The 25,947-nt window shown below is 31.5% G+C and overlaps 1 protein-coding gene across 1 annotated transcript; it reads left to right on the forward strand.

The window, feature by feature from the left end:
- Positions 1-17,289: 17,289 nt before the first annotated feature.
- LOC145277937 (protein O-mannosyl-transferase 2-like) lies at positions 17,290-25,597 on the forward strand. Its single transcript, XM_080130017.1, has one exon. The coding sequence runs from the start codon at positions 17,738-17,740 to the stop codon at positions 20,342-20,344; it is 2,607 nt and encodes an 868-aa protein (XP_079986143.1). The 5' UTR covers positions 17,290-17,737; the 3' UTR covers positions 20,345-25,597.
- Positions 25,598-25,947: the final 350 nt, after the last annotated feature.

Genomic DNA, 25,947 nt, shown 5'->3' on the forward strand with positions numbered 1-25,947 from the left:
AGAGCCAGCCAAAAATACTGTAAAAATTGAATTTAACTTTAAAATTCTATTTTTTTTAAAATAGCACAATTTGCATGCTGTATTATATAATTTTATTTTATTTTTATTTTTTAATTCGGTTGAATTTTAAATAAGAGCCAGCCAAAAATACTGTAAAAATTGAATTTAACTTTAAAATTCTATTTTTTTTTAAAATAGCACGATTTGCATGCTGTATTATATAATTTTATTTTATTTTATTTTTATTTTTTAATTCGGTTGAATTTTAAATAAGAGCCAGCCAAAAATACTGTAAAAATTGAATTTAACTTTAAAATTCTATTTTAAAAAAAATAGCACGGTTTGCATGCTGTATTATATCATTTTATTTTTTTTTATTTTATAATTTCTCAACTGTTAACTGTACTTTTAATTAAAAAGCTGATAGTTAAAACAAAGTTATTTGTTAATTCATATTTCAGTCACTTAAATTAGAATGAAATATTTTCCGCATTACTCCTAAAAAATTGGGGTGGGGGCGTCTATGGAATTGCTCCACCCCCACCTCAAAATTCCACAATTTTGACTTAAACTTTTTTTCTGGTTAATCTTATCGATTACAGACTTAACTTTCAGATTAAAAAAAAAAAAACATTGAACAAAAAACTTATGACTTTTATTGTCGGGCTTCAGTTTTCTATTATAATGTTCTACGAAATTGAATACCTACTTTGTGGCCATCATCAAGAAAAATTAGCAACTGTCTTATGTAACTGTTGAATATTCATGTCTAAAATAGGGGGGGGTTACAAAGGAACTTTCTTATTCCCGTCATTCCCATATCTTTTCATTAATAAATCATTGATTGCCTTTGATAACAATTATTTGTTGTAAATTTAAAACAAATCAGAAAACTAAAGTGTTTTCAATAATTCTTAAAAAAAAAAATTAAAAAAAAATGATACTAATTTCAGTAATTCTTAATTAAAATAAGACCAACAAATTTTTCAATGATTATAAAATAAAAAAGGACGATCAGAAAAACGCATTTAAAAGAGTATATGCACAGGGCAGATATAAGTGTAAGTTTAAAAAAAAAAAAAAAAAAAAAAAGTGAACGAACTGATTTGCCTTGTCACTGCTTCCAGTAGCAGACACACCAGATGTACATTAGTTGACTATTACCTCTTCAACTATAAGTTTTGGAGCATTTGGTTCCTACTATTGTCGCTTTTCTTGTTTAAAAAAAGGTTTATTCACCGGATGAATAACACCTTAGGTTTTAATCTTCTCGAAAAAAGAAAAAAAAGTACTTGCTATACTAACTACACAATTATTTTCTTATTTTTATGAAAAAAATAAATTACTGTATATACATGTGTATAAGTAGAATTTCTGGGAGACGATTTTAAGTTTATTTTTGTGGGGTCGACTTCTACATAGGTAATGTTTTTGGAAATGCTGTTAAAGAGCGACTCAGTGTTTGATCATGACATAGAAAACACCATTTTGTTTTTGCACTCAGTATATACCGGTAATCTTAGAAATTAATCGCACTTCTTGCAAACCCCATTGCAGTGTGTTTACCAGCATGTAAGCACATGCGCGTTTTTTCAGTGGAAGGCTTATTAATAATTGGAATAGCTCTTGCAATGTTCACTCTCTAGACGTAGCTATAGGCCTAAGTTCGATATGTTTTCGGTGATGATATGACTTTTTAGTAGTTTAGGAAATGTAGTGTAATGATGTCATTCTCCCCTAAGTCCAACAAGTTTTAACAATTTAATGAAACAAATAGCACTTAAAACATGTGTTCACATTATTATGGTATATTACAGCTCATGCAATGTATGTGTTTACGTTATTATGGTACGTGACATAAATTATGTCTAAAAACAGGAATTGCGCTTGGAATCTACAGCATGTCATTGATCAGAATGTCTGATTAGCAACATTTGTGTTGCATGTAAGTGTGCAGCTGGTTGATTCTATATATGAAAATCGAAGAGACCACACTTGCGTAAATGTACATATTATCGCTCACGGATGCTGAGAAACAATAAAAACACACAAAAAAAATTATCTGTGCAAGAAAGAGCCATGAGATGAACTATTTAACTTTTCTAGAATCTACAGTCGACTTATACACAGCTAATAACCTAAAATGACACAAATTTTGGTCTTAAAATGCATGTCGACTTATACACAAGTATATACAGTATATAATATTCAACCAGAAATTAAAAATGAAATTTTATTCTTTTAAAATGTTCCGCATTCTTTATTAGTTTTCATGTTTTGACAATTTATTTGCAGTTCCTAGGACTTGCAGAAAAATAATGTTATTTGTATTTTGAAGCAAATAAGAAAAATGATTATTTTGTAAAATAGTTTGTGACTGTTTTAGTGTTGGGTTTGTATTTTTGGAGAGGACACCTGATTGTTTCTAGAAAAGGATCTTGTCCATCTCAGATAGCTGTGCATATCCAGATATGTGTAATGCCCAAAATACAGCTAATATTATAACCTTTTCTTTTATGTTAGTTGGAATTATAAGAATTGAAATGATAAATACAGATAATAAATCATGAGGCTTAAAAAGAAGGGGTTGGTGGTGGATCTGGCAGTGAAGTTCTGACCTCGGTTGAATAAATGAATTGGAGTTGATGAATTGCTGCTGAAATGGGGCAAATAGTTTTTAACTCGTGTCCATTGAATTCTGCTGTCTCACATTTTTTTTTATTTAAAATTTTTCAATTTTATAAAATACAAATTTGATGGATTGTGTCAATAATTGTCAACCCGGATAATAAAAGTTAATTGTTAATAACACAGCGTTGCCTTTTCATTGAGAGGAAAGTCATTTTATTCCAGCATAACTGTGCCTTGTATCGAAACTTAACATACTTAATATTTACACACCTGACTTAATGTGGAATGGCAATTCCGGCACACTTGAGAGACTTTTCCTCCTATTTTTTTTTTTTTTTTTTTTTTAAGATTCTTTGATCAAAAAAGAAGCAAATATATCAGTTTTTTTTTTTTTTTTTTTTTTTTTTTTTTCTTCAAATATATCCTTCTGGCTGACACTGTTTTGCAGGTTTACTTGGCCTTTGGGACAAGATCACAGTGTAGTACCTGTTCTTCAGATGCTGCACTTCAATTTCTTTCAACCATGCCTAACTCATCCACTAAGTTTTACTTATGAATGTTTATTTGTTTTTATTTTATTTATTTATTTTTTATCAACGTGATTTTGGCTGTGATTGCCTTTTTTAGTCCAGAAATAGTCTGGGATTGTTTTGATAGATATTATTTTGAAATAATCCCACAGATAAAAAATGGAGGGGACAGAGAGTAAGATCCAGTGAGTATAAAGTCCATTCAAGACTACATCCTTACTGATGAGACAATCACCAAAGTTCCCGCATTATACATAGTGATAAAGAAAAAAAAAAAGACTGCTGGACATTCATGAAAGAATTAGCTGCGTAAAGAAGAATGAATTAGGGATAAGTGTAAGTCAAGTGTTTGGCAGCAAAGAGAACGTGCCGAATTTAAGAAGTCGTACAAATGTGGGAGTGCTGGCAATTTCTTTTTTTTCTTTTTAGATTACAAGACTGAAGCTCATTATCATTAAATATGGTTGGTTGTGAATTTTCTAACGATTTCACTGGTAACATTTTTGGAAGAAGAGGGTTTGGTCACCTTATATTAATCTATTAAGCAATGCAAGGGAAGTAACTCTAGTAGAACTTGGATCAGTTGAAGTAGGCATAAATGTTACTTAAATACAGTAAATTAAAACATGATACGTTCTACCATCTTAATTTTATTCATTATCATGTCATATGATTCTAAAGATTTTATTGTTGGCATTGGTTTCCCCGATATTTTTGTAGTCAGAATTCTTTCTAAAAATACAAGAAGGTTGCCAACATCCTAAGTGAAAGTGATTTTTGTGGAACGAACTGGATTTGAACTTAAAACACTTTTTTTTTTTTTTTTTTAATTGTATTTTCACCCCAAACAAGGCACAGTGACACTTTGATGTCGGGGCTACTGTCTGGGACATTATGTAGGGAATTTAGCAGCAATATGATGGTTTGCATTACACTTGCATTTCTACATGTCAGTACAGTCAGGGAAACAGAAACCTGGAAGGGAGTTCCAAAGTCTAGCAGTCCTAGGAAAGAAACTTATTAGAGTAGGAGGCTTTCTGGTATCTGGGGATCTCTACTGAATAGGGGTGGGATTTTGTTGTTTGTCGGGGATATTTATGTCGATGGGTACAAGAGCTTGTAGTTCGTCGGAGCATCCACCATTAAAATACTTGTAAAACAGGCAGAGGTATGCAACATTTCGTTCAGCCAATATTTAAAAGTAGGGGAAAAAGTCTAACTATAATAAAGAGCATATGGTGGCTATATGCAAATACTGAGCCATGTGCGAAATGACGTCATGGTAATGAAAAAGATTATAAAAAGGAGGGAGAGAGCATATTCAAGAGGTTAGAGAGCAAGAGGACGATCACATTAGAGACGTGGGTGACATCACAACTGTAATGAGAAGTCAGGTATGGCAGTAAATGGTACAAAATAAAACAGGAGTCAAGTTATTACTTGTCCTATATTCCTTGTGACATACTCTGCTACAACGTGTTGGGTCTGTATGTGTAAACATATGTAAAATTATATAACCCCCAACTCGATCAAAAGTTTCTAATTTTCCATTACTGAATTCTTGCTTTGTGCCATTTTTTCTTATTCATTTGTGCCATTTTACCCATGCATCAAAATACTATGGATTTTTGTGTCTTAAATACTGTACTGATTCATTGAATTAATTAGGATTTTTTTTTCTTTAAAGTGTTTATTTTATCATCTTATTTACTTGTATCAATGTTTTTAATAAGTTTAAATGAAAATGGCATCGGAAAAATGACACAAGTCAATAAATAGGAAAAAATGGCATGTGTCATCCGATGAAAACCTCACAATGAGGTTATTAAAATATCGAATGTTATATATAAAGAGAAAACCTTAAGTTTTCAAATAAAAAAAAAAAAACAAGAAGGAAACTATATCTACAGCCCCCTTCCACTTCCTGAATCATGAGATTCTTCTTTTTTGGGCGATGAACACTCTGAAAAGCTAAGAAAAAAAAATTTTTAGAATTTGTAGGAAGGAATAAGTTTTGTATAAATTTAAAATAAAATAATCATTCATTTCCTGACCAATAACAAATGAAATACCATTTTACGATCACATACCCAACATGTTTCTAGGTGAGATAAATTATATATGTTTTGTTTTTGCGGGGAGTGGGGTGACTGGAAGAATCTGAAATGTTGGAAAAATAACACTTGGCTTGAAGCAAAGTGTAGTGTCTGTTCTGATACTACACTTCACCTTTTTTTTCCTCGACCAGTAGAGAAATCCTTCTAAACTGAGGCAATTTCAATTTGTATTCCTAGCCAGAGTGCCCCTTTTTGGAGAGCTGGATTTTCCCCACATTACAAACTGCATTGCAATCTAACTCTGCCCTTATGGGGAGGTAAGTAAATAGGAATAACACTTAAAGATTAGGGAAAACTTCCAGTCAATTTTACAAAAGAATAAACTTTAGATTTTATGTAGATTCTATAACCTTTTTTCTATAGGGAACCCATAAACATCTACACACACACACACACACACACACACATTTGTGTTTTATATATAGTATATGTAGGGTTTATCAGTGCTTATCCAGAATTCTTCCATCCCAAAAATCTGTATGATGTACATATCCATGTCTAAAAGGAAATATCATATGCCAAAAATCATGTAAATTGATCAAATAGTTTTACTTTTTTTTTAAAGAAAACCATTTATAAACAGATCTGAGTTTTTTTCAACGCCATCTCTCCTCATATTAAGAATGGCTTTCTAAAGTATTGATTTAAAGTTATCTCCCATGTTTCTTCAGACTGTTTTTTAAAATGGCATCGCAAGATCGTCACTTGTAAGCTATAAAATCTGGTTTTCTTTATAAAATTCTAAACTACTTGATCAATTTATATCATTTCTGGCATACAATATTTTCTTTCCATCACGAGTAGGTACATCACATAGATTTGTTTTCTTTATTTTTGTTTTTTCATATGGGTAGATTCTGGACAAGCACCGATTTTTCTTAATTAGAATTATTGAAGAAAATTTTGGTACTAAGAATTAAAATTATTTTAAAATAGAATAATCTTTATGATGTGCGTACTCGTCATGGAATAAATATGTCATATTCCAAAACGCATGTACATTGATCAAGTAGTTTTTTTTTGTTTTGTTTTTTTTTACATTCTGGAATTTTTTAGACGAGGATTGATTATTTTTATTATTCAGATTCTTCGAACTACTGCGTGTCATTTTCAAAACGTTTTGAACAATGTAACCTCCGACCTTCGTCAGGTATATCTTGTCAAACTCAAAGACCTGTGGCATAGTAGTTAAAGTACTTGGAAAATTCAATTGTAAAAAGTGATATTTTCCTGAAGGTTGAAGGTTCAATTCTCAGAGTGGGCGACCAAAAAATACAATTTAGAATCTCTATCTTGTCATGGCTGATGGAATATGAAGTAAATAAAGGATTTTGTTTGAAATTCTGTCCAAATTCCCGAGATTGACAGATACATTCTTGAGTTCAACAAGATACAAGGTTGGAGGTTACATTGACCGAAACGTTGTGCAAATGACACTCAAGATGAGAACAGTAGTTCAAAAAATCCAAATAATACTAGTTTTTTATATAGAAAATCACTTTTTACGATTTTTTAATAAGAAATCGTAGCCATTACAAGGCTTATTTTAATCTCGATAGTTCGAATTGAGTTGTCACCCCTTATTTATTAAACATGGTGGATCAAAACATAATGCCTCGCCTCGTCGTAAAATTTTATTTTCTCATTTAAAATAAGGGAATTTTATGATCAATTTATGTGATTTTTGGAATACAGCATCTTCGTTCCATGATGAGTATATATATATATCATGAAGTTGTTTTGTTTTTGTGTTTTTTTTAATATTTTACTGTATTTTTGTTTTGAAAATAAGTTTATTTCTGAATAAGCACCAACATTTTTTCTTCAATGAATAATAATACAAGGTAATCTTTATTAAACGGCAATAATTTGGTTTGGTTTGATCATTTTCATTGATGACACTTGTCAACAACGAATTATTTATTAATTTTTATTCATTGCGGACTATTATTTTCATCTTTTCTGTTCTTCAAAGATGAGAATAATAGTCCGCATTGAATAAAACAATTAATAAATAATACTCGTCTCAATAATGAATTCCAATTAAAATAACAAATTTGTTGTCTGCGTTTTTTTAGCTGATTTAGGATGAATCTGATGTGCTGAATCCAAAAACCAAATTGGTTTTGTTCAATCAGGTGAAGTTTTTGAGCAATGGCGACATGTCGTTTTTTACGTTTGTGTTCACATGTGTGAAGCATTTCAAAAGTTGGTGGGAGTCAAATGCTATGTTTGAATAATTGTTTTGATTGGAAATGATTATTTTAATAACCAGAAGTATTCAGGTCTGTTCAGTTTTGGGTGATTATGTCGAAAATGGATCATTGAAGTAATAAAACCTCGAAATCTTCCAAAATTTTATGCTCAGCATACACAAAGAAGGACTGGCCTGTGCTGGAGGAATTGGCCCCTTGCAAAGAAAGGAACATCATCAACAACCCTCTAGTTGACAGAGACAGATTACTCTTCCAACCGCTACACACCAAGCTTGGCTTAATCAAGCAGTTCATGAAGGCTCTGAACAACGACGGTGACTGCTTCATTTACTTGTGCTAAGCTTTTTCAGGATTGACCATGGAGAAGTTGAAAGCTGGCATCTATGATGATCTTCAGACTCGGCAGCTCATCAGAGATCCAAAGTTTGAAAATTCAATGAATGAAGTGGAACTGGAAGTGCGAAAGGCACTTGTTTTGACAGTGAAGAACTTTCTTGGCAACAATAAAGCCAAAAACTACGCAGAACTTGTCAACAATATACTGACGGATTTCAGAAACCTGGGCTGCAACATTAGCATCAAGATGCACTACCTATTTTCACTTATGAACCGGTTTCCTGAGAACTTGGGTTCAATGAGTGACAAGCAGGAGGCGAGATTCCATCAGGACCTGAAAGAGATAGAGACCAGGTATCTGGGTCGCTGGGATGCAGTTATGGTGGCTGACTATTGTTGGAATCTGAAGAGAGACGTCCCTGCTGCTGAGTATTCCAGAAGTTTGAAGAAATGGAAATTCAAGAACTGAAATTTGAACAATGGTGAAGCAACATGCAATTTACATGTACTGACCTTTATCAATGCTCATCATTCAGTTTACTGTAATCGATCTTTCTCTCAGATAATTAATATATGTTGTTGGCAAAACATTTTTTCTCTTAAAAACATATTTAGGATCATATGTGTTGAGAGAAATCAGCTGATAATGCCACAAAAATGTAATTGATTTTGTCACAAGATTTGATTTTTTTTTTTTTTTTTTTCAAATCAACTTAGCACATGAACCTGACCTGATGGAGAGAAAGTCATGCCATTTCCTGATTCAACAAAAATACCCGAAATCAGTTGTAGAAATCCAGACAACATTCAAAAAATAAAAAAACTATGCCCAGTATTATTCCAATCTATGCGGCCATTTCAATATTCATTAGTTAAACATTGCTAATATCCTAATGTATAGTCGTCTTTCATTCATAGTGAAAAGGGTAACTGTTTTTAATGTAGGAGGATTAACAAGTTCCAAGGGTGCATCGTTTTTTATTCATTTTTTCTTTTTTTGCAAGCTGGGTGTGTGGAGAACATTGCTCCTAAACAACTATATTTTTATTTAAACTTTTAGTTAAAAAAAAAAAACATTAAAAGATTGTATTGTGGCAAGTTTAATAGTACATGTAAAACGGCGAAATGAATAAACAGGAAAAATATAATCCCTATCTTCATAAACAAGTTGAGAAAGAGGTTAGCTAAGAAAAAACGTTAACTCAAGCTTATAATTTTCTACTTAAAGCAGAGGGGCATGAGTTTGATGGTAAAAATCACAGTTTAGTCGCCTGAACATGATGCGATGAAAAGTTGTGTACAAGTAATAATGTTGAAATTCGTAATTGCCAAAGGCACTTCTGCTATTGCATTTTGGGAGTTGTATTGAATGTTTTCTTTTTCCCCTTTTTTATTCAAATGTGATTTTCATCAGATGCACCAAATTTAAAGGCGCAAGAAAATTAGTTTCCATCTTTTGATGTCATGTTGACTGGACATGTTTGAATCGTCTCCAATTCAAGGGATCCTTTTCCACATTATTCTGGCAAAAAGCATATCAGAGACTCATGTTTTCTGTGGCTGAATCCCCAATGTGGGGAGCTTGGATTAATTCCCAAGTTTCCAGTTTTGACATCGATGTGAAAGATGCAAATTATGCATTTCTATCAAGGGAACTTTCCCACTTTATTCTGGCAGAAAACATATCAGAGATTCATGTTTTCTGTGACTGAATTCCCAATGTGGGGAGCTTGAATTAATTCCCAGTTGAGAACTTGCATAAGAAATTACTGATTCAGCACAATTTCTGACATGAACTATATGGAACTTTCTACTTTGTATCGAAGTGTAATTCACTATTCCAAATTTTTGATTTGCCTCCGTCAAGAAGGATGGTTTACTTGGAGAGGTATCTACTAGCCCATCGGCATGCAAAAGCACATCGCTTATGCAAACACAAACAGAATCGAAAAATCTATTCAAGGTAAGTGTTAGTGTTTGTGAATTTCATGACCTTTAGGATCTATCTCCTGTGTGAATTTTCTTCACAAAGAGATTTATTATATTCAACACAACTTCAAAAGTGGAAACTAATTTTCTTGCGCCTTAAATGTTTGAATAACAAAGGAAAAAAAGAAAACGTTCAATACAATTCCCAAAATATAATAGCAAAAGTGCCTTCGACAATTGCGAATTTCAACAATAAATATTGTTTTATCTTGTTTTTATTATTATTATCATTATTGTTAAATACTAGCAGCTGCACACTCAACGCTGAGTTGAACACAAAATCGAGTAGTACACTCAACATGGTCTTACCATCAACACTTACCCTGTGAACTCGGAGTATGGGAAATTCCCATATGCACAAAACAAAATCACTGAAAAAACAAAAATACCCTAAGGGTAAGGATAAGTAAACGTTGGATAAAATGATGGTTAAAATTATTACGAACTTACCAGGACTCGAACCTGGAATTTTTGGATCTGTAGTCAGACGTGTTATCCATCGCAGCACAAGTCCTGTCCATATACCAAAAGATGTTATCGCGACTGTATATAGACAGTGCTAAATTCTGTTGGTACATAACTTTTGCGACAATTGCACGAAACGGCCCAAAACCCCTTATTTCTGGCTTTTTGTGTGACTCGGTGTTGTTTGCTACGAACCATACATAAATAAGGACAATTTAGGGACTCACACCTTTCAGGAAATAAAAGAATTTTTCAATTTGGTGTATCCGTTCGAAAATTTTATTGGTATATATATACACACATAAATGAATAAACATTTAGAATTTTATTAATAGTATATAGATTAGTAAATGAGGAACCATTTCTATTTAGTATTACGTTTGTAGGCTTAAGAAGAACACACTTAAAATGTGTACTTTTGATGAAATAATCACTAACTTCCATTTGTATGGAGACTTCATTATTTTTTTCTAGCGATTATTTCAGCATATGTATACATTTTAATCGTGTTCTTAAAATTAAATAGAAATATTTCCTCATTTACTAATATTTAACAAAAAACAAAACAAACAAGATAAAACAATATTTATTGTATGTACACAATTTTTCATCAGATTATGTTTAAGCCACTAAATTGCGGATTTAGTGAATTTGACTTATTATTATTCTTTAGTTAGCCACTTTCTCAGTTTGTTTATAAAGATGGCAAGTATTTTCCTGCCTAGTTTTCATTTCGCCATGAAACTAGCTACTTTATAACTTGGCCATTTTAATGTTGTTGTTGTTATTTATTATTCTTTATTCAATTATTATATATTTATATTTCTATATACTAAAACATGGTTATAGACAAACTAAGTTATTTCAGAACCATTTAAATAATTTAGGGGATTAAAATAGGAATTAAATAAAGTTATTTTTATTTTTTTTATCAGTAATCTTTCAAATTTCAGAAACTATAAAGATGAAAATTAAACTGTTGAAGGGTTAACAACAAAATTTCATCCAAAGAAGGCCGGCAAAATCTTCGAAATTGTCGTCTGCCAATTTGCAAATGTCACATGACTCAAATCAACCAATAAAATGATGACACAGAAGCACTCCAATATGAACAAAAACATCGTTTGGTCATTATTTTAAAAGGAAATTCAATTAATTTTTGAAACCGTTAAAGAAACAGTTTTACAAAATTTATTTTATCCTAATCTTTTTATGATATAAGAACCATTTTAATAAGGCAATTTAATAAGAAGATCTTATAATAAGGACATTTTAAAAATAAATTCTGGGAAATTATAAAAGCTGGTGCTCTGTCGGTTTGTTTAATCAATATATTAATGAGATAATTAATTCAATTTTTCATTTATAGATTACTTAAAACTTTAAAGAATCAATATACAAGAGTCGTTCTAAAAGTAAAGCCTTCGATTTTTTAAAACTCAAAATGTTGAAGAACTATGAAGACAGAAGTGATACCATTAAAATCAGCGACCTTTTGTGCTCCAAAATTTGATTTGAAATCAAATTATCAAAAATGTTTTTGATGTTCAAAAATAAGCATTATTCTGTAATTTAACTAAAATTTGTTTTGTTGTGACTTTAAATTCAATTCCCACAAGTATTCGAACTTGACAATCATTGCATAATCTCTATAATCGAGTGGCATCTAGCCTTGAAATGGAGATCATTTTCTTAGTAAAAATAAATGTTTCTTGTCCAGCATTCAATCTAATTAAAAATGAAAAAATACTGATAAATTTTTATGATGCACGTACTTATCACAAAACAAAAATCTCATATTTCTAAAATCACATAAATTGATCAAGTAGATTTTTTAATTAAGAAAATCAAATTTTATGAGTAAATAAAAAGGGACTGTCTCTGTCGACATCTTGAAAAATAATAAAGAAGAGCAGATAATCCTACAATAATTACAAACTCGCGAGATCAACCTTGTAATGCTAATGCTTTCACATTAATTGCTTCAAATGGTTTTAAAAAATTTATATTAGGTCCACTTCCACAATTTTCTTTAAAATGATGACTTTTCGACTGTCCTGAATAAAAAAATCTCATTTGAATTTTTCAGAGACAAGTAATTTTCGAGATATAAAGACTTGTATTATGTACTGTAATTCACTGGCCGCCATGTTTGCATGCACGTGTGATAAACAAATTTAGGTAAATTTTTACATTGTCCAACTCACCATTCACATTCGAAAGCCGTTCTTAACATGGGAAGGTTGGGGATGTCTATTCCGAAAACCGTTCTTAACGTGGGGAGGTTGGAGTGTTTATTCAGCAATTTCAATGATAAAAAAATACTTGATCAATAGGTATCTCCACAGCGTTGTGTAAAACGCAAGCATTGTACACATTAATAGCAACATCATCATTTTGTATGTTTGTGTTGTTTTCTATGGATGGGCATTAGCGCTATAATGGTTAATGGAAGTAAGTTTTTGTGGGGGTTGCTATGGATAAAAAACAATAAAGACTTACCTTTTGTAAATCAAATAGATTTTTATTAACGAACTATACAGACGAGAGATAATAAAATTAATTTGAACTTTTGATAGGGTATGCATAAAGGTCCACTCTGCAAAATCTCCAGCTACGATAGGGTGGCATAAATATCTAGGCCACAAAATCTCCAGCTACAGTATAGCTGAAAACGTCTTTTCAATTATTAAATCATTTCTCTCTGATAGGTTCATGAGATTAGTGGTTGATGGGCAAAAATCTGAAGCTCACAGAATTAATGCTGGAGTCCCTCAGGGATCCATCCTGGGTCCAACTCTCTTCCTGATCTACATCAATGATCTCCCAAATTAAACCCTAAGATCATTCCTAGACATTTATGCTGACGACACTACCATCTATGGTAACACTTCAAAGGCCGTAAACAACCAAGTTCTCTCTGATTCTCTCTCCTCTGATCTTGAACATGTGGTGCAACAGGGAAAGAGGTGGCTGGTTACTTTTAATGCATCTAAAACCAAGCTCCTATCTTTACATCATCAATGCTCTGATCCCCGTCTGGCATCAATTGAAATGAATGGCTCTCGTCTTGAGGAGGCTCCATGTTTTGACAAATTTCTGAGCTTAACCTTTACTCCTGATCTGAGATGGAACATGCACATCAAATCCGTTGCCAGGGCTGCTGAGAAAATGGTGGGATCGTTCTACCAGTCCAGTAGATATCTCACTGCTGGTGCAATTCTTTACATGTATAAGAGCCAAGTGCATCCAAGGATGAAGTACTGTTGCCACATCTGGGCAGGAGCTGCTAAAAGCAGCTTATCCTGCCTCGACTGAGTTCAAAATAGACTTTGTAGCTTAGTGGGATGTCCTTTCCTCTTTTTTCTCTTCCCTGGAACCGCTTTCCCAGAGAAGAGATATCGTGAGCCTGTCTCTGTTTTATCGTTATTTTCATGGCAAGTGCTCATCTGAGCTCCAATCTATGCCCCCCCCTGGCCTGACTTTCACTCGTCTAGTTGAAACCACTATCAATAATTTTCCCCACTCTTTATCTGTGCCTAAACCTAAATGTAGATTCCATGAACAAGGTTTCTTTCTTAGAACTGCACGCCTGTGGAATTTTGTTCCGTTTTCCTGCTTTCCAACTGACTACAATATGGTTGTCTTCAAGTCCAATGTGAACAAATTCTGAATGAGCCATCCCCTTAAGTAATCCAATTTACCAAATTTCCACTACTAATGATGACTGATGTGTTCCCTTTGATCACTGTATGCTCATTAACCCTTACCCTCGAGTGACCTCCGGGCCTTGATAAGTGGTGACTCCGTTGTAAAAAAAAAAAACATCTTCTGTTGACACGTATGTATCTAAAGATAATGTTGCTTACAGGCCTCCATACTTTTTTGGAAAAAGGTGCAAAAAAAAAAAGATCACCCTCTATCAATTTAAATAATAAAATCAAAACGAATTTTTTTAGTCTGGTTTTGGATTTGCCATTTTTATTATCTCAAGAGTCATATATTCTATGATATGAATATATTGTTTTTGATTATTGGAAACCTGTTATGAAAAAAAAATCATTATTTAAACTTTTTATCATCACATAATATTTGAATTTAATATCATTTAAAGCTTTTTAAAAATAATTATTTTTTAGAATTCTGTTTTTTTTGTTGTTGTTGTTGTTGTAATTCAAATAATTATATTACCGAGAAAAAAAATATCAAGAAAAAACTTTTTGTTTTTTTTAACATAAAAATATTGATTTTATGTTCAATTGTAAATAAAATTGACAAGTTTATTTACAACTTTAAGGTAAGTGAAATAAATAACGGGATTATATATATATATATATATATATATATATATATATATATATATATATATATATATATATATATATATATATATATATATATAATTTTTTTTTAATTACTTGATCTTTTCAGCTTTAAAAAATGTTGAAATTTTTATCGACCTACATTTATTTTGTTTAGTTTTCGTAACATCAAATAGGGGGGGGGGTAGAACACCTAAAAAATATTCCTCCAACATATTTAACAAAACCTACTTTTATTATGCAAGTTTATTTAATAATGAATAAATATCGAAAAATGCAGGCAAATATGACGATTATCTGAGTTTTGCTAGATTATTAAAAGCGAAATATTTTTTTGCCGCGAGAGGTCCCATGTGCTAACAATCTCTCGTTAACTCATTTTTAATTTTTTAAATTTTTACTTCAAAATTCTAAAATCAATCATTCAGAGAAAAAGTAATCACTAAATAAATTTATTAATCAATTTTATTGAAAACTCCGCTATCGTTTATCAAGAATCTTTTTAATTTCATTTTTTGTTGGTTGCTTTTCGTAGGGAGATATAGTTTTAACCCCCACCCTCTCTAAATTATATTTTAAAAAAAATATTAAAATTTGGGTGTGTATTACTGTACACATAGATTCGAAAAAGTAGTTAAAAAACAAATATATAACAAATAAATGTTATCAAAGGCAAGATAAGTTGGGTTACCCGATAAGTTACTTTTCTACCAAACTGGATATAATTCTCGTGGTTTTATTCAATTTAACATGTTTATTCAGCTCGAAAAACATGCAGTGTTTACCGATGTATTGGAAAATTCAAAATGGCGGCCGACTCTCTCTTAAACACGGTAAGTTCGGGAAAAGGTGTTATAAATAATAAACTAGACAAAATACTGTTAGAAATTCGCTCAATATATATTACCGTGACATAGGTTGACATATATTCGGTGTTTTTATTTTATAGTATTTTGTCTAGTTTATTATTTATAACACATTTTCCTGAACTTACCGTGTTTAAGAGAGAGTCGGCCGCCATTTTGAATTGTCCAATACATCGGTAAACACTGTATGTTTTTCGAGCTGAATAAACATGTTACATTGAATAAAAACACAAAAAATATATCCAGTTTGGTAGGAAAGTAACTTATCTTGCCTTTGATAATATTTATTTGTTATATATTTGGTTTTTTTTTTTGACAACTTTTTCGAATCTATGTGTACAGTAATACAAACCCTAAAATTTATTATTTTCTTTTTAAAACCAAATCTCCCTCAGTAATTTCTTTAATTTTCTATTTTTTAGCGATTATAAAGACTCTTAAGATGTGATATACCGGACATTATTTCTCGTTCTCACGTAACACTCGACATGTTTTTTTGTTTGTTTTCTGTGTTTTTTTTTTCTTTACCGAATAAACGATTCCAAATAAATTAAACAACACACAACATAGTCGGCGAAGTAGAAAAATCGATTTTACCCTTTTATAACAACAGTAAATAAGTAAATTCTTTTTATATTAGTATAAAAAAATATGCGGTCTCGTTTTTGAACATAATAAACGCTTTAAAATAAGTGAAACCACTAAGAACTTAGCCAGTTAGGTAGAAAACGGACACTTAGAAAATCGATTTTATTTAAAAAAAAAAAAAAATTAAACAAGTAAAATTTTTTTTTTTAAATATTATGGGGGGGGGGCTATAGTCTATTTAAAAAAAAAAACAATATCTCCTTCAAGAACGATCATAAAATGTGTTTTCAATCGATATTTATTCAATAAGGGACCAGTTTTCCTACCTAGCGAAAGGGGACGAGTTTTCCCAAGACGAGTTTTCCCGAGACGAGTTTTTCGCTTTTAATTTATTAGTTAATTTTTGCAAAATTTGGCAGGACGACAATAAATGTGGATAATTGATAGAATTATAATTTTAAATAACGCATGAGTGCATTTGATATGAGAGAAAACGAAAACATAACAACAAAAAACTATCATAATTAAAAAACCAAAACAAAAAAGTAACGCTCCCAGTTTTTAATTTTTTTGTTTTGTTTTTTATTATTGTTTTTATGACTCCAAAAAACATCGTTAAAATAAGAGCCAAAAAAATTGTAATTAACTTTGTATGAACATAATAAACGCTTTAAAATAAGTGAAACCACTAAGAACTTAGCCAATTAGGTAGAAAACGGACAATCGATTTTATTTAAAAAAAAAAAAAAAAAAAAAAACATTAAACAAATAAAAATATTTTTTAAAAAATATTATGGGGGGAGGGGCTATAGTCTATTTTAAAAAGCAATATCTCCTTCAAGAAGGATCATAAAATGTGTTTTCAATCGATATTTATTCAATAAGGGACCAGTTTTCCTACCTAGCGAAAGGGGACGAGTTTTCCCGAGACGAGTTTTCCTAAATTCGTACTGTGTCTATAGCTTAAAAAACGTCACTATATAGGAACGTTGTTTTAAAGCGTCGATAATGTTAACACGATTTTTGTCTCGCATTTTCATTATTTTTTTTATTTTTGTATGCTGTAGAAAGTTTTTTTTAAAAATAATAGCAGTTTATTTGAAGCTTCTTCTTTTAAATGGTAAAAAGTTAAGATGATAATATTAAATCAAATTACACTTATATCGTGTTGTTACATATAGGGGGGTTAAAACTGTGGTGCGCGTTGGAGGTACCTACGGATGATGATATCAAATTAAATTACAGTTTGAGTTACACCGTGTTTGTTACATATGGGCGGGGATATGGCCCTTGGAGGTACCTATTGATCAATTTACGTGATTTTTAGAATATGATATATTCGTTCTATGACAAGTACGTACATCATAAAGATTTTTCTATATTTTTTTTTTTTTTTAATCAAATGTAATTTTAAATAAGCACCGAATAAAGGAAAGAAAAGAAAAGGAAAACAAGAAAACAATAAATAAAATAAAACAAAAACAAACATAAAAACAATAAAACTCTCAAACAAATCCAAGGGAGATAATTCACTGCGAACTCTTTAACTTTATGAAAGAACTTAGTTACATTGACGATAGGCGACGCCTTCTTCGTCGTCGTTGGTCGAATTAACTATGACTATTTAACTTTAAAGCTGCGAGTTTTAACGCTTCATTTGTTTATTACAATATACTAATGACGGTACGTAAGACAGGCCGGCATAGACTTTCTGTTGCTTGTACGGCTTCTTCCACCGACGAACTGGCGGAAGGGGGGTCAGCAACAACAAGGGACAACATCGGAGTCAGGATGGCAGCTGCGGAGGATGTGACTGACGAAGATAAGAAAATGAAAGCAGAAAAAAACTCTAGTCAAAATGAACTGTTGTCTCGTCGAGTCAGGGAATGCGTAATGGATTTAAACGAGGAAGAAAAGGGGAAAATTGAAGTGGAGGGCGCCGAGGACGATAACGCTCCATTCTGCGACCATGTAGCCCATCTTACCGCGGACAGGTGCTCGCGCTCGCCTGAAAAACAATTGAAAACGCAAAGAAACGACGAAGAATCGGAAATGGCTACAATATCAACAAGGACCATCACAGGCACAACAGAAATGTCTCCCCGGAAAGAACTCGTAAATATTGATAATTTAACTCCGTCACAAACAGCTGGGAACATAGTTTTGGAATCTCAACCGAAAGTAAAAAAAATCGCTATCATCTCCTTTAGCTCCAGACTGTTTATAGCATGTCTGTGTTTATTAACATTGCTTTCATTGACAAGCAGACTTTATAAAATCGAGCAACCTAGCCACGTGTGTTGGGACGAGACGCATTTTGGTAAAATGGGAAACTGGTACATTCAAAGAGTTTTCTTTTTTGATGTTCACCCACCCCTTGGAAAAATGCTTATTGCAATGTCCGGTGTCTTAACAGGTTACGATGGCAACTTTCCTTTCTCGAAACCGGGTGACGAATTCGAAGCAGACACCAACTACGTTGGCATGAGGATCTTCTGTGCCATTCTCGGTTCGTTAATTGTCCCAATCAGTTTTCTCATCGTCTGGGAATTAACTCATTCCATTGTAGCTTCTCTGTTGGCCGGTATGATAATCCTCTCCGACACGGGAACACTTACTTTGTCACGACACATCCTTTTGGATCCCATATTGTTATTCTTTATTATGATGTCGACATATTGTATTCTTAAGTTTGTATCGCTGCGAGAGAAACCGTTCACGTTTCGATGGTGGTTTTGGCTTGCCTCTACCGGGATTTTTCTTGCTTTTTCCATCGGTGTTAAATTTGTGGGTCTTTTTGTTATTTTACTTGCGGGTTACACAACTGCAAAAGATTTGTGGGACCTTCTTGGTGAAATGTCGATGTCGATCGCCGTGTTTGTGTGCCACTTTGTGGCCCGTGCATTATGTCTGATATGTTTACCTGCTGTCATATACATGTTAATCTTTCATATCCATTTCAAGATCTTAAACAAAAGCGGAAACGGCGACGGTTTTTTCAGTTCAGCCTTTCAATCTCAACTCGTTGGCAACAAACTTTACAACGTGAGCATGCCGGAGAATGTGGCTTATGGCAGTACGATCTCTTTGAAACAGCGGCGAGCTGGCGGAGCCTATTTGCACTCCCATCATCACCTGTATCCGGAAGAACACCCTCCTCGGCAGCAACAGGTTACCACATACAGCCATAAAGACGAGAATAACCTATGGAAAATCAAATACCCGGACAGGGAAACGTCTTTCACGGGGACCCCTCAGATTCTGAAAAGTGGGGATTTGATTCGATTGGAACATACAATGACGCAAAGAAATTTGCACAGTCATCGTGAAATAGCCCCTATTACGCAGAAGCATTACCAGGTGACAGGTTATGGTCAAAATGGAGTCGGTGATGGTAATGATATGTGGATTGTTGAAGTTGTCAGTGCTACAGATAGGACCCCTGTGCAGACTGTACGCAGCAAATTAAGGTTTATTCATTACTACATGCGCTGTGCCCTTCAATCCCATGATAAAAGATTACCTAAGTGGGGTTGGGAACAGCTGGAGGTTACTTGCAACCCGAACACCAAAGATCCGAAAACATTATGGAGCGTGGAGGAAGTCTGGGATTCAAGATTGCCGAATGTGAGCTTTGAAGTGTATTCACCAAACTTTTTGGAAAAATTTCTTGAAAGCCACGTTGTGATGACGCAAGGCAATAGCGGCCTGAAGCCAAGCGAGGGTGAATTAACTTCAAAACCTTGGCAATGGCCTATCGATTTCAGAGGACAGATTTTCTCCGGTAAAGATCATCGTATCTACCTGTTGGGTAATCCTATTATTTTCTGGTCTAATCTTGTTATCGTTGCCCTCTTCATTGCCATCTATGTGACTTATGCTGTGCGTCACCAGCGGAAGAGTATCCATCACGAGCAACTAGCAGCTTTCAATACAAGAACTTTTAATGCTTGTTGGTGGTTGCTGCTTGGTTGGGCTTTGCATTACCTCCCCTTTTGGGGCATGACCCGCGTCCTCTACTTTCATCATTACTTTCCAGCTTTTCTCTACAACGCCATGTTTACGGGAGTCATGTTGGATTTCTTGATCACGCACACCACCCTGAGTTTGCCGGAACACCTGCGTAGTAGTTACTTTCATTGGTGCATGGGAATTTTTTCATCTGGAATTTTCTTCAGTTTTTATTTATTTTCACCACTCAGTTATGGAATGTCGGGACCAGAAGCAGCCAATGAAGCAAGTAAAATGCACAAGTTAAAATGGCTCAACAGCTGGGAGTTTTAATAATCATAAATGAAATACTCAGTTCCTCTATATTAAAAAAAAGAAGGAAAGAAAAATCGTTATGGTGTACGTACCCATGATGAAACGAAAATATCATGTTCCAAAAATTATGTAAATTGATCAAGTAGTTTTATTTTTAAATAAAATCAAATTTTATAAGTAACAGAAGAGTAGCTGCCTTGTCCACCATTTTGAAAACAATCTAAAAAAATAAATCAGAAGTAGATAACTCGGTAATTCAAACGTGAGATTTGTATTGTAATGCTTACGAATTCCCATTAATTGCTTGAAATGATTTTGTTTGTAAAAATAAAACCACTTGATCAGTTTATGTGATTTTTAGAATATATTTTCGTTTCATCACAGGTATGTACATCATACAGATTTTTTTTTTTTTTTTTTTTTTCAAATAAATTGGGGAAATTCTGGACTAGAACCAAATACTCATTTCCCATTTGTATTATTTGGACTACCGTTCTCATCTTGAGTGTTATTTTCACAACGTTTCTGTTGATGTAACCTCTCATCTTCTTCAGGTGTCTCTTGTGAAACTCTGGAATCTACATGGAATTTCGAACAGCACCCTTTATTTAATCCATGGGTGTAGTATGCTTTCATTCTGTGCAGATTCCTGGGTTCGGCAGAGATGTCTGAAGAAGATCAGAGGTTACATCGGTTGATACATTGTTAAAATAAAACTCAAGATGAAAGCAGTTGTGTGAATGATACAAATTAAACTTGCATTTAAAAAATTAAGAATCATTTCTCATGTTAGTAAACGCTGTTATTATGTATTACCTCCCCTTTTCGGATTGAAAAATGTATTATATTAAAGTTATTAAATATGTTAAAATAGGACTTTTTAAAATACGGTCTCAACTAATTCACTTACGTTGTAGGTTTACTATGAATGGATGTGTGCGAGGGGACGTGTATTAGTGGCAATGAAATAATTAAGAATTTGGAGCAGACGTATATGATCCCCCCCCCTCTTACCCTTGCACTTTCTCTAAAATGTTATTCACTTTTTGGGAAAAATTCTTTTTTAAATTATTATCAAGTCAAGCACTAAATATTATATGTATATATATATATATATATATATATATATATATATAAACAAAAAGAAAACCAAGAAAAAAAGTAACTATTCGATTTTAGGAAGGGGGTTCAGTTTTCTATGTAATTTTAATTTACAATGTAATTGTTCGACTTTTAGTTAAATAATTTTGTTTACAAACGCCTTTTTTGAATTTCGAGGAGAGGAAATCATTTTATATCACCAAATCCAAATACATAGCAAAATGAGCAACACTCTCAATAAAGAATTGACCACTAATTTAAAACGAAAATTTGTATAATTTGAGAATTTGGTGTTTTATCAATCTAGTACTGAAGGTTTTTTTTTTTTTTTTTAAGGTAAATTTTTACTAAATGCAATTCAACACTCATCTTTAAAATCATGACTTTTATGTTTTCGTGTATGCTGAAAACGAATATCACAGTCAAATTTAGGTTAGACAAGTAATTTTGAGGATATTAAGACATTTTTTCCAATGTATTAACTAAACAAATTTCAGTGGGCATCACCATTCTTAACATGGGCAAAGGTGTTTTGTAACACGCATGCGTATTAGTGCTTGTTCAGTTGGGGAAAAACATGGTTACCAGTGAAAACATGAAAGATTACATTGGATAATAATGGTCTTAATATCCAGAAAACTACTTGTCCGCTCCAAATTTAAATGCGATATTCGTTTTCAGCATACTCGAAAACCTATAAGGTTGTCAATTTAACGATGAATGTTGGGTTGCAGTTAAAGTAAAAAATACAAAAATGAAATAAACAAATAAAATACAAAAATTTTAGAAGGCGAACACAATCTTTGGAAATAGGAGTTCCATGGCGAATAGTTTCATTCTTATATAGTTAACTGACCCCCTTCAATACCTGCCTCACACTTGAAAATTGAGAAAAAGGAAATATTTTTTAAATTAATAAAATTATATAGATGAGGAAATTTTTTTTTTTTTTTTTTAAATACTGGCTTTATTAAAGTTAAATTTGATTTTTTTTTTTCATAAGATTTACTTCCGGTTTGTCGGGACCATTCTGCTTCATGTTAAATGCCATAAAAAAGTCACTTCTGATTAATATTTGCCAGTTATAAAAAATATTCTGTTGTTATGAAAAACATCCAAATTCGTTTGCATACTTTAAAACTTAAAAACAAATTTTGAAATAATCTTATAACCATTTTGAATATTTAGAAATCCGGATTGGTTATTTAGAATTATCTTGGTCCGTATTTTCACAACTGTTCGGATGATGTAGCCTGAAGTAGGTTGTTTACATCGGTTAAAATGTGAAAATAACCAATATGAGAATAGTAGTGCGAATTAATAATTCAAATAATATTAATCTTATTACGTTTGCAATCTTGAATGTATATTATTATTTATTAACTTGTTACAGTGTTAGAAGCTTTGACCATGTTGAAAAACTATGAATTTATACATTATATATATATATATATATATATATATATATATATATATATATATATATATATTAGTGTTGGGACGATCAATCAGATTCAGGAATCACAAAAATCAGAAATATTGAGGGGGAAAAAATTGTGCCTATTTTCTAATGCTAAAAGTGATTCCGCTAATTATATTTTTTTTATTTTTTTATTTTGTTTAAAACAAAATCTTCCACTACGGGTTGCAATGAAAAAAATGAATAAATATTTATTGATTTTAAACTACCAGTAAAACTAAAATCTGTGGATCCCACTCTCACATAAGTTTATCTTTTGTTTGAGAAAACATGCACATTTAACATGTTTTTATGATGATCATGAAAAATAACAACTTAATAGTTAAATATTTAGAGATTTCTAAAGAATCGGAATCGATAATTTAGTATAAAATTGGTAATTGTATCGGAATCAGGGAAAAATATTAGAATCGTCCCATCTTTAATATATATATATATATATATATATATGAGAGTAAGTTATGAAAATATGCGTGCCGATTAAGTTATATGTAATTTTTTACGGTTCATCCCGTAAGAAATTGTCAGGCTAAAATGCATTTTAGAAAAGTAATTTTAGCCAAAGATGAAATGTGGAAGATGCTGTATAGCTTAATTGCCACATATTTTTTCATAACTTACTACCTAGCTCTAGTGACGTATTGAACACTATTACAGTAAATACTGAAAATCGAAATATAAGTATATCACCTTATAAAATTATGTGAATACATGAAATAATAATTATATACATATGAATAGCATTCCAAAAGTAATGCCTCCTATTTTTATTCTGCCCAAATGGATCAACAGGATTGTAAATGACATTATTATAATGACTGAACTTATACATTCATAACCTGAAAGTTTCATTTCTCTGTTGTGGATATTGACAGTGTGAAATTCTAAAAAAGCAACCCCTGTCATGGACGTGCATCAGAAGCAGAGATGTGTCATTTAATTCCTGGCAAAAGTGCATTAAGAATGGTGGTGACTATTTAGAATGGTGGTGACTATGTAGAAAAATGAATCTGGAGCACAAAAGATTGCTTGTTTTAATGGTACCATTCTCATCTTCATAGCTCTTCAACTTTTTGAGTTTAAAAAAAATATGAGGCTTTACATTTGGAATGACCCTTGTATATGTATATATGTATGCACATATATATATAATATATATATATATATATATATATTTATATATACAGTGACATATATATATATATATATATATATATATATATATATATATATATACAATTACTTATGAGTTGTTTAATGGAACTAAACAGTATTGCATTAATAATAATAATAAAAAAAATGAAAAATCCCATCCCTTCCCTATTTCAAGAATTATTTTAAAAAATAATAACAAAGCAATATTCGTTGATATTTTATTAAAAATTAATTATTAATTAAATATTAAAATATTGTTGCAAATAATCTTTTTCATTATCAAATAAAATTATTTTATTCAATTTTTCTTGACCTATAAGAGACTGTATGTAGGGTGTGTTTTTAAATATTTTAAGATATTTTCATTCATCATTATTTTCAATTAATGAGTAAAAAATAATATCCTTTTCAACCAGATTCTAATTTAGAAAATTATTTTTTCCATATAAAATATAATTTTTCGAAATTTGGTTTCTTTCATCTAGTCATTTTTTTGTTGCTTTAATTTTGACGAAAACACGAATGGACCATATTTAAAGATGTGTCCTTTTAAAATGTGTGCATCTGTGCAGAACTGACAGACAAAGCCTCTTATAAAGATGTTTGTTCGCATCTAAAATAAGATGCATCTTTTTAATCAGCACGGTTAACTATGGAAACGATATTTCAAACAGATTGACAAAAAAACTATTTCTTTAACTGAAGTGTGACAGTTTGACAAAAATGTTATTCTAAACTTAAGTATGTCAAACAGATAAAAGTGCTATTTCAAACTTAAACGTAATAGACTGATGGACATGTTATTTCAAACTTAAGCATGATAGACTGACAAAAATGTTATTTCTAATTTAAGCGTGACAAACAAATGAAAATGTTATTTGAGACTTAAGCGTGACAGACTGACAAGAATGTTATTTTAAACTTAAGCATGACAGACTGACGAAAATGCGATTTCAAACTTTAAGTTTGATAAACTGATGAAGAAAGCTTAAAGATAGAAAAATGGCTAAATTATTTTTTTCAATAAATGATTCCATTTACTGATGACTGTATTACAATTTTCCCTCATGTTTATGCTTCCAGTATTATCTCATGTATAAATTTTCTATGTCGAGTAATTAATGCATAATAACATGATATGACCAATGCTTTAATATTCATATTATCAAGAAAAAAAAAAAAAAAAGGCCATGCAGAAATCATTGTATTTTTACTTATTCTATTTTTGACATCCACATCAAAAGATCTCATCTCTTGAGTCTCCATTTGAACCATTTTCAATATTTTTTTTTTTCTTTAGGAGATTCATTTAATATTAAACAGGTTACAAAGAAACCCTTAAAAAAAAAAAAGAAAAAAAAAAAAACTGTGCTGGCAACAGGTTTTGATTAAAACATAAATGACATTTAAAAAACAACATATTTTCATAAAAAGCTTTGACATAATTTACAAAAAAAAAAAATTTATTGATATTATATTGATTATTTTCCCTTATTATATTTGCTTGAAAAATAAACTGACTATATTAAAATTCATTTTTATTATTTAGTTTGGTGGATTTGAGTTTTTATTCATAGCAATTGCATTGTTCATTCTCTTTCTCTCATGCATACATATCTATCTATCTATCTATCTATCATATATATATATATATATATATATATATATATATATATATATATACACACACACACACACACACAGGTGTTCCAAAATATATATATATATATATATATATATATATATATATACACACACAGGTGTTCCAAAATATATATATATATATATATATACACACAGGTGTTCCAAAAGTCATGGGTACATTATGACATTGAATATCTCAAGAACTATTAAGAATATAAAAATGCATCTGGTATATTCAGAA

Source organism: Euprymna scolopes, chromosome 1 (assembly GCF_053919585.1).
Source record: "Euprymna scolopes isolate OS-2025 chromosome 1, ASM5391958v1, whole genome shotgun sequence".
In the NCBI taxonomy this organism is placed as follows: Eukaryota; Metazoa; Mollusca; class Cephalopoda; order Sepiida; family Sepiolidae; genus Euprymna; species Euprymna scolopes.

Excerpts from the sequence above, each read along its gene's own strand:
- LOC145277937 (XM_080130017.1), top strand. The coding sequence starts at position 17,738 with ATGACGGTACGTAAGACAGGCCGGCATAGACTTTCTGTTGCTTGTACG.